The sequence below is a fragment of the Sinocyclocheilus rhinocerous genome, unplaced genomic scaffold (genome assembly GCF_001515625.1).
Source record: "Sinocyclocheilus rhinocerous isolate Xijiao unplaced genomic scaffold, SAMN03320098_v1.1 scaffold245, whole genome shotgun sequence".
In the NCBI taxonomy this organism is placed as follows: Eukaryota; Metazoa; Chordata; class Actinopteri; order Cypriniformes; family Cyprinidae; genus Sinocyclocheilus; species Sinocyclocheilus rhinocerous.
The window spans coordinates 911962-921971 of NW_015659923.1; the positions used below are offsets into that span (position 1 = coordinate 911962).

Genomic DNA, 10010 nt, shown 5'->3' on the forward strand with positions numbered 1-10010 from the left:
AAAAGAAAAAAAAAAAAAAAAAAAAAAAAACCGAGACTGCATTAACATTATCTATAAAGATATTTCCATGACTTCAGGCTTGAAAATAAGTTTTAAAATTTCTGATATTTCCAGGTTCCCCATCACTACGGAGGAACCTTTACCAAGAAAAAATTACAAAAATGTGCTTGGTGAAGAGCAAAACGATGCTGACAGCCTCTTTATAAGCACTGCTTTAGCCTAGTTATTCCAGCATTAAACCAGTTACATAAACATACCAGTGTTAAAATCACATACCTTCACTCAAAGACAAACAAACTGCGCTCACATGGAGTGAATTTTGAGGAAAGGCATCTTTATATTTCTATTTAACACTTGCAAACCCAACAACTGAAGCTGAGAGGTACTTAGGCTCTTAGCAGAGTACAGGGAGGCATCTGATGTCTCATAACATCTCCACTACAGCCTTAAGTGCTGCTTTGAACCTCTCACTCCAGTCAGCATTATGATCATGAAGAACCCAGTGATGAAGAAGACAGGATTAACACGTGCACCAGTGTATGTATTCAGGACTAGTTCGTGTGTTCTGTCTGGCTTCATATACAGTCTCTATCTGCTCTTTACATTGCCAAATAAACTAGATCCAGTCGGAAAACTCCCATGCGCACTAATCTGACTGTCTGTGATGAGATGGGCGGATTATACACCATCAGGACGGTAACAGACCGCAGACACTCAACACTGTTGATTAATAAGTGCTCTGTGGAGCAGATGACATTCTTATGATGTTGCTGTAAATGTCCTACCTTCCTCTCCATGGCAGATGGTTACTGTGGCCGGCTGTTAAGGGCAGCGGAGGGCAGATGAAGAAGCGGATGTGTGTCCGGAGCGATGGAGATGAAGTTCTTTATAGCTGGAAGCACAAGCACACACACACTCCCTGTTGCTCGGTGCTGGAGTGACTGGACAGTCAGTGTGTGGAGAAGCAGCGGAGTGAGGAGGGGATGCAGCCAGAGACGGTGAGCGCTGAGGCGCAAGCGCGTTTACCCCGCCGCTTCGAATAAAACTCGGGATGTAGAGGGAGCGTCGTCAAATTACGCGCCGCTCCCCACAGTCAGTCACTCACTCACTCAGACTTACCGGCAAAATACAGTGAGAACTTTGTCGAACAGGCCTGAAATAGTACGCAACATGTGCATGAAAAGTCCGCCAAATATCTGCACACATGAAGTTACGAGTAAAGAACAGATGGCAGTAAAGATTAAACGAGTTTCCAAAAAGCAGTTGTCACACAAGAAGTCAAGGTTTTCTCTCATAATAACCGACGTCCATAAACGTGCGATGCCGGCTGACAACAGCTATTAAAAAGGGATTATAAAGAGATAGTTAATTCAAAGATTAAAGTTCTGTCATTTATCGTTAAAGTTAAATTGATCGTTATTTATATTAAATTCATACAGTGAACAATCCTTTGAATTAGCCTCACTGATTTTTAAGGATGCAGATTTGTATTTCCCTTGCGTTTTTCCCATGTCCCGTCAGGCTCTATGCAATCCAAGGGTCCAGAAACAGAGACCCTTCAGTTTCTAGATTTGTCCCATCACACATTCACTGAACAATGATAGTATTCCAGCACTTAACTCATGTCATTACAAACCTCAGAAGAAACGGTTCATAAACCTTCAGGTGTTTCTTAATATAAATGAGCATTGACGTCAAGGTCACTCTTCTCATAGACGAAACAAATTATGACGGGAGTATCACAATATCTTTCCTGTTGGGATCAGAAGAAAGCAGAAGTAGGCTACATAATCCTGAAGCAGAAAGTGGAGAACCGCAATCTATTCAATATTGCACTCAAGTCACATGAACTGCAGAAAGTTGTGCTTTCAGAAGTATTTATTGGAGCTGAGATGCACAGTTATTTTCATCTTCTTTAACAAGGTATGGTAAAATGAGATTACTACCAACAACCTTCCTGATGCCGATCATGTCCAACTTCACTCTGACTCACTCCTGACACTTGTGTAAGCTGTCTATCAGAAGAAATCACTGTCAAGGTCACTGATAATGTCAAAGTCTAGTCTCAGAATACAAATGCATCCCACATTTCTTTTCTTCCCCCCACCCCCAAGTTAATATGTGCACAGAAACCACATACATTTTTACTCCTAGATGTTTGCTCCTTAGTAAACCTAACAAACATGTCCACAAATCATAGCTTTAGATTCTCACTGTGTTTGTGTTCAGAATTGTGATGCTATAGTGAAAAGAAGTCTTTGGATAGTTTTATTTTGTGTGATTATTACAGTGACTACTCAGAATTTCATGTCAATCCTGCACATCAAAATAATCAATTGTGGGCTCCTCTTTAGATTGTTTCATCCAAGCATTACTATTGTCGGCCCTGAAATAAATGTGAATAAAAAATGTATTAGTTATGATACACTTTACACTCAACAAAACCCTTCATATTTCACGAATACACAAAATATTAACAAACACATGTACATGCCACAGCAATTCTGTTTACTGTGAATGACAAGAGCGTGGTTTTAAACACTCCACTTCATTACAGTATCCATACATTAGCTCATATGAATAACCATACTGATCATTTATGACAGAGTGATCATATTACATTAGCATTCCATTTAAAAAAAAAAATTAATTAATACTTCAATTGAACAAGGATGGACAGTAAAGGACAGTAAAGACATCTGTAGTAGATTTCTATTTCAAATACATTATTTTGAGAAAGAAAATCCTGATTAAAATGATTTCTAAAGAATCGGAGACTGAAGAAATAGAGTGATGGCTGTTAAAAAAAATTCAGCTTTGCCAGCACAGGAATAAATAAAACACTTCTTTCAAAAACATTTAAACATCTTAATGCCCAACGTTTGAATGGTAGTCTAGTGGTGAGATGTGTGAACATACTTGCTTGTGTGTTGTTTGATGTGGGCAATAGGAGGAGGTGCTCTAGAAACAGTTTCCCTTTCAATCAAAGCAGCCAGACTAGTGTTAGGACACACCGATTTCCCCCTGAAAACACATATAAAACAATCATGTTGAAGACTACCCAACTCTACTGACACACTGACATACACTTAACTGAGACACCTTTAAAGTTTACTTGTGTTTGCTTATTCACTATTACAGTTGAAAGCCCAATCTAAAATTTGACCGTTTCTGCTGACCTGATGGCAGTAACCACAGCATTGCGCTTGGGTTCGCTATCATAGCTGACGCTTTCCACACCATATGCCTCCGCTAGCTCATGGATAATTCTCCGGTGTTCACGCTTCATAGGTGGAAAACAGTGACTCCTCTTAGGCTGTTTACCCTGAGGAATAACACAATAACAGAGCTCTGAAAAATGATGCTAGAAGTGCTTGGATGGTAAATATTGTCAACTATTTATATATAGTGTGATCATTGGACTACATTTTACCTTGTTAGCCAGTTCAACTAAATTCTTAATCTCCTCTTCAATTTCACTGACAAACTTGAAATCTTTCCTGAATTAAAAAAAACAAAAAAGTTTCATTAGTTTGAGCATTTAGGCTTTCACTTGGCTCTGTAGTAGACTAAACATTTAACGTACATGTGTATATTCTACACTTCAGTTTTTCTTTAAACTGTCAAAGCAAATGTGCAAGAACCCAAACTCGACTGGCAATTCTTTAGTGCACAGTTACTAGTGATGTTCAGTCATGAGACTACAAAATAAATGATAAGCATTTGTTGCTTTTATAAGTAGGCTACAATCCCCATTTTTGTGTTTGGAGTTTGGATGCTTTTGAAAATACAGTCCTGTACGGTTTATACATTTGGCAAGCAACTGAACCTATTAAGAGTAGTGAATCAAACTGCAAGACTGTTTTCAAGAATGCTTCTGTTGCATTCTTGAAAACAGTCTTGCAGTTTGATTCACTACTCTTAATAGGTTGCTTAATGGTTGGTGCCTTCATCGTGAGCTCTTCCAAAGAATTTGAGCTTGGTAATGTCTCATACAACCATGTCCTAGCTTAATGTACTGTTGATACATTCTTGAACTATTTTAGAATTTGAACCACCTTGCATCTTCTTTCAGAGAGTCACTATATTTGGAAGATGCTGACTGGTTGAAGGTATCCACTGACTGATCAATCTGCAGGGCCTCAGCCAGCCGCCTAGAGGCAAAACAGAAAACATCAAAACCTGCACACCCACACACAGACATATCTAGTAACATATACAGGCACAGATAGAGGGAAAGAATGTGTGAATAAAATCTTTACGTTCACCTGTTCCTCTCCAGTGTAGCACATTCTTGATCACACTCCAACCTGTGAGAGAACAACCAAATACAAAGGTTACTCCACTTCAACAAAAGCACATTACTAACAATGTTTACCTTCTTAGGTAAAAGTTATTAGATGGATGTTTTCTTCTTTTAATTTAAACCATGTATTATAATGAAGTTACTTACCAGCCACTGGCAATTTCATCACAAAATAAATTTTTACTTGGATGTTGTGGTTAGTGAGTGTTAATTCTGTACCCTGCTCTCCTTCAATGCAGCTTTGAACTTGTCAGAAACAGCAAAAACCACTAATGCTGTCATTTACGTAAGGTAAACACTGACCCACAGACTACTCTTCTGGATGACTAATAAAAACAAGCAGTCTTGCAAGCTTTAGTGTGCGAGTATACCTGGCCTTTCTCTGCTCTTTCTTTGTGAGCTGTCCAATGTCAACAGACTCTCCCAGCTGCATATCTGACAGCTTACTGGCAACAGCAATAGCTGCATATCTGCAAAATATAGAGATTTGACCACTGATCAGTTAGAACATATGACATTTATAGCATTTTTGGTCTTATTTGCATATGTATATCATTCATTTTAAATGTATTGGCTTGCTATGAGTAGACAATCATCAGTGGGGAAAACGAAAAGGCTTGTGTCAGCCAATTTATCAATATAAAACTTTGCTTTGAATGTCTATGAAGGCTCTGATAGTGTGGCATGTTTTTTAACCTTTGGTAGGAACTGGCTGCATCAGCACAAGGAACGGTCTCTTTCTTTCGGCCACAGTCACACTGCAGTGCCACCTAGAGATTGAATGTGGGAAATAACTAAGAGAATAAAGTAAAGCTCTCCATTTTGAACACTGATTTTTTTTTTTCAGCATGCATAACATGAAAGTGTCTGCAAAAAAAAAAAAAGCAACAAAAATAGGAATTTTTGTGCTTAGATAATCAGATATTCTGCTCTTTTGATCCATCTTCTACAGTACATTTGAAAACAACAAATCATCTGAAGATCATCTGTGACAAGCTATAATAAACAACTATAACAGATGTTTATGAAAACCATAATTTACTCTTTCAAGCCAATGTTTTACATAACCGATAATGTACATTTGTCTGTAAAAGCATGTGCCAGACCACAAGCACCCTGCAGCTGAGGAATTGATGGAATCAAATCAGGCTACAGCTGAGGAAACAAAGGATCGCTTTGAGCAATAACTGCATGTTCCATCTATAAACCATCTGTGTAGATTCTGGATGAGGGAAGGGCTGTACCTTGGCACTGCAGATGGTGGGTGGACAGGGGGTGCCTGGGTGGCAGGGAGCAGCACAGGGGTGTCCACAGCTGGCTCTAGGGTGAGTGCAAGGCTGCTTACACTCTCCCTCTGCCTGGCATTCCCCACGGTGACATATTTTCTTACAGTGATGAGAACCACAGGGTAAGAGCTTGTCACACACTAAACCACATGAGATGTCCTGCAGGTGGCATGGGATATTACTCCTTTGCTAGGGAGAAATGTGAAAATGGTGTTGAAGATGAGATTTGGAACTTTTCTTGAATAGAGTGCAAAATAGGATTGTCTATGCTTAAAATTTAATTAAAAAAAAACATGAAGACTGTCTTGTTTTAAAAATGTCTTTTTACCTCATGATTACCCATGCACCACTTCTTGGTGAGGTAGGTACAGGGAGGACATCTCTCCTCACAATGGCATGAATGGAACACTATGGAAAAATCATAAACACAACAATCAGCAAACATTATTCAGCAAGGGTGCATTAAGTGACAAGTAAAGACTTTTAAATTGTTACAAAAGATTCCTATTTAAAAAAAAAGCTATTCTTTTGAATTTTCTATTCATGAAAATATAAAACATGGTTTCCACATGTTTCCAAATATTAAGCAACGCAACTGTTTTCAGCATTCATAGTAATAGGAAATGTGGCTTGAACATCAAATCAGCATATAAGAATATTTTCTGACGGATCATGTGACACTGAAGATGGGTAAATTCAGCTTTACCATCAAAAAAATATATTACATTTTAAAATGTGTTTAAATAAACAATGGTTATTTCATATTGTCAAAATATTTCACAATATTACTGTATTTACTGTACTGAATAAATAAATGCAGCCTTGGTATGCATAAGAGACTTTTAAAAAATAAATATATAATTATTTTGTTTTAATTTTTAAAAGTACAAAATATCGACCTCAAGATTACAAATTGTCAAGCGCAGTTACATACAGACGGGTACACTTCACAATGAATCATACAGTATATGTGTGTATAAATCTTGACATATATCCGTTAATGAGTATATCTGTGGTTGACAGAGCAGAGTCAGCAGACTGAGCAGAAGTACCTGGATGATCACAATCATGACTTCGGGTACATAAGTTTTTACATTCAGGAGGTCTCGTTCCACAAGGGATGGGCGGGAAGAGCACAGTCTCCCCACAGTAGCACGCCAACTCATCAAAACCTTAGAGAAAACACACAGTGCTGTGTAAGAAGAAAAGAGATGGACATCCATTAAGGTGATCTTGAAGGCCAGGCTTACTAGTTTGCCAACAAGGCTGGCAGTTGCCACGGTGACAAAGGTCCTGACATCGATGTAGACCGCAATTGAGTTTGTAACCACAAATCATTGAGCACTTATGCTCCACATCCTGATAAAGAGAGAGAATGTTTACATAAACCTTTCTTGTGGCTATTACACCCAGATAAACCTTTCATGAAAATATAAAAGACTCACCACACAACACAACTCTCCACACTTGTGCCTGCCGCAGGAGCGCTTCTTGTTGCAGCGTTTCTCACAGGTAAACACCATGTCTTCTGTAAAGGATTACACATTAGCATTACAACTGCTACTTTGGTATAGTACATACAATTAATTTGTTACACAATTAACTAAAGCCTTACGTTCAGTCTGAATGGCTGCACAAGGAACTTCCTATGAAAACAGAAGAGAGAGTATGAATTAAATCTGCAGTTTTCAGAACGTCCTAACCTTTGTGCAGCTGTGCGATAACCGTCTAACCTTGCGGTTACTGCCACATCTGCACTTAATAGAGGAGGTCAAAGAGCACGGGCCACAGCTGTCCTCATGGCAGAGCTTTTCACACAAGTGGACAGAATCTACAGCAGATCGGACACAAGTAAAAGAGAAATATAAGAATTTTGAACATTGTTGTAGGGATGTAACAATTCACTCAACTCACGATGCGATACAATTCATGATACTCATTTCACGGAATGATCTTCTCACAGTTTTTTTTTTTTAACAAAATGAGATTTAAGAAATTATAAATGAACAGGTCTTCTTTTATTATTGCTTGGACAAAATGCTGAACATTTCTTTGTGTAACTGAAACGTCAAATAACAAAACTAAACTGAAATTTTAAAACAAACCCCAAATCAAATAAATAACACAAAAGAAATCTGTTCATATAAACAAACTAAGGCTTTGTCTGTGCTCTTTCCATTTAAAATTAGAGGCAACCACTACATTTTAATCACGATCCAAACAAAGATGCTGCATACATGCAACATGAGCAGTTTTTAATCTAAATTAGATTGTAAAATTCCGAAATTTGAAGAAACAGTATGGTCTGGCTTTAGTGTTGAGAAATTATACTAAAAACAAAAACAGCAGACGAGCTGAATGAGATTCAAATTCACTCTCTGCCAGCAGGCGGCGCTTTTGGAACAGCAATGATATAGTGTTTCCTCGGTTACCGCTGTAAACAAAGCAGCCCTGCTTATGAACACTACAAATGCATTATACAGTGGCAAAATGAGTGGTTATGAACGAATGAATGAAACGCATTTGTCCGTGTTTCACTCCGTCTCGAATCGCGCTCGCGGAAAGCGCTTGAGAAACAGTGTCTCTTCCGCGGCTCGGTACGCTTTCAACTCGTTTTTTTAGTCTCGAGCAAGACTGTACGACATTCACATTACATGATTTGACTGATTTTTACGTAAAAAGGGCGACAGCGCACCGCATTAAAAGAAATGATCATTCATGTTTTCATAACCGCTGGCCAAATTCAAAAACGAAACTAAAATTAAATCATCTTTGAGAGCAAGGGTGTTTCGGGGGCCCTACGCAGCTTGCGTATTTTGCGTATAGGGAGGAAGGGCTCTGACCAGTGGTTTTCTTATTGTTTCTGTATACTTACAGTAAGCATGAAATTAAGTTGTGATAATCTTTTCTTTCCTATTGTGGTGTATTTCTGAGTGAAAGGATGTTGTTGCTGGGGGGAGGGGAAGTTGTTTTTGATAAATGATTACAAGGGAACGAGAATTTAAAAAACTAATGACATGCTCAGATAAATAATTAATAATCAAACACTGCAATATTCCATAAAAAAATTTGATTTCATGGTGAATTTAGGGTCTTTCGCATCCTTTTAACTGAGATCAGAAGAAAAATTAACAACAAACTTTAATCCCTGTTCAATTTATAAATAAAAATCATCCCAAATCAGACACATACCACCATCTCCACATGGCAGCGGCTTGCTGCAGGTCTTGCCACAGGAGGAGATTGGGTCAGTACAGGTCTTTCTCTCTGGGTAGCCGAGCTCCAGAAGCTTAGATAATGGAGTCTGTCCACATGAACAACTGTGCACCAGCTTGGGGCTGAGTGGACATGACTGGCACTGCCCAGGGTGGCATAACTGCTGACAGCAATGGGACTGGCAGTCTAGCATCCTAGAGCAACAGATTGAGAGATGAGCGCTCACACACATTTACTAAAAAAGCATGCAAAATACACATACAAATGTCTGTATTAACCAAAATCAAACCAAAAAGGTCAAACAGGAAAAAAAAGAAAACATTAATAAAAAGGTCTAAAACACAAGTCTTATTATTTAAGACCAGAGAAGAGTGATATTAACAAAAAGGTCTGCATACAGAACTTGTAAAATGATTCATGTCATACATTGACAAGCGAAGAAATGTTTTGTTAGTACATACTTTCCACAGGGCTTGCAACAGGAGAAATATCCTGATCCATCAAACTTTTCACGATCAGTCCCACACGCCACCTCCCTGAATGCCACACCACAGAAGCAGGCTGAAAGGGTACAAAGACATGGCAGGAGAATTATAATGCATAAAATTAGATTACTGCATAGACTCTGAAACCAATTAAATGACACAAGGACTACTTACCTTGCTGAACACGAAGTCGGCAGGGTTGGCATGGCCCTGAGTGGCACACCTGGGCACAGAAGTGCTCTGAGCAGTTCAGAAGAGCTCCACAGACGTCCTCACAAAGCAGAGGTCCTGTCTGACTGCAACGAACCTGCTTTCTGCACACACAAGAAACCGGTGTTGTTTGGCCTGCATATATCTGGGTAAATGATTACATATAGAGTCAATTACAAAAAGGTAATTGTACCTCATTCTCCCACAAATGCAGGACTTCGTGATAAAAGCTGGACACTGTGGGCAGGGCCCAGGATGGCACAAGCTACACAGAGCAAGAGAAATTCTTATCACGCAAGAATGTTAACACTGGATTGACCAATGACATAGCACATATCACATAAACACAAAATTATAGCTGTGCAAACAAGTCAGTTGCCTGAATGACTAGTTGGGTAATCACTCTTAAAGGGATAGTTCACCCAAAAATGAAAATGTGATGTTTATCTGCTTACTCCCAGGGCATCCAAGAAGTCGTTGACTTTGTTTCTTCAGTAGAACACAAAC

General features: G+C 38.8%; 1 protein-coding gene across 1 annotated transcript; it reads right to left on the bottom strand.

Annotated features, from left to right (window-relative positions):
* Positions 1-1866: 1866 nt before the first annotated feature.
* Positions 1867-9765, bottom strand: nfx1 (nuclear transcription factor, X-box binding 1). The gene is made up of 19 exons (XM_016533313.1): positions 9697-9765; positions 9468-9607; positions 9270-9369; positions 8785-9002; positions 7326-7423; positions 7208-7238; positions 7038-7120; positions 6843-6951; positions 6645-6764; positions 5921-6000; positions 5551-5781; positions 5003-5076; positions 4678-4776; positions 4269-4310; positions 4059-4154; positions 3434-3500; positions 3180-3325; positions 2920-3024; positions 1867-2386 (listed from the first exon to the last, which is right to left on the bottom strand). The coding sequence occupies exons 1-19, from the start codon at positions 9699-9701 to the stop codon at positions 2311-2313; spliced, it is 1920 nt and encodes a 639-aa protein (XP_016388799.1). The 5' UTR covers positions 9702-9765; the 3' UTR covers positions 1867-2310.
* Between the last annotated feature and the right edge of the window lie 245 nt (positions 9766-10010).

Bases quoted from the DNA above. Each gene is read 5' to 3' on its own strand.
- nfx1 (XM_016533313.1), bottom strand. The intron at 9,003-9,269 runs GTATGTACTAAC...CTGTTGCTCTAG, and splicing joins TGTTGCAAGCCCTGTGGAAA to GATGCTAGACTGCCAGTCCC. The intron at 4,155-4,268 runs GTGAACGTAAAG...TTTTGCCTCTAG, and splicing joins GCTACACTGGAGAGGAACAG to GCGGCTGGCTGAGGCCCTGC.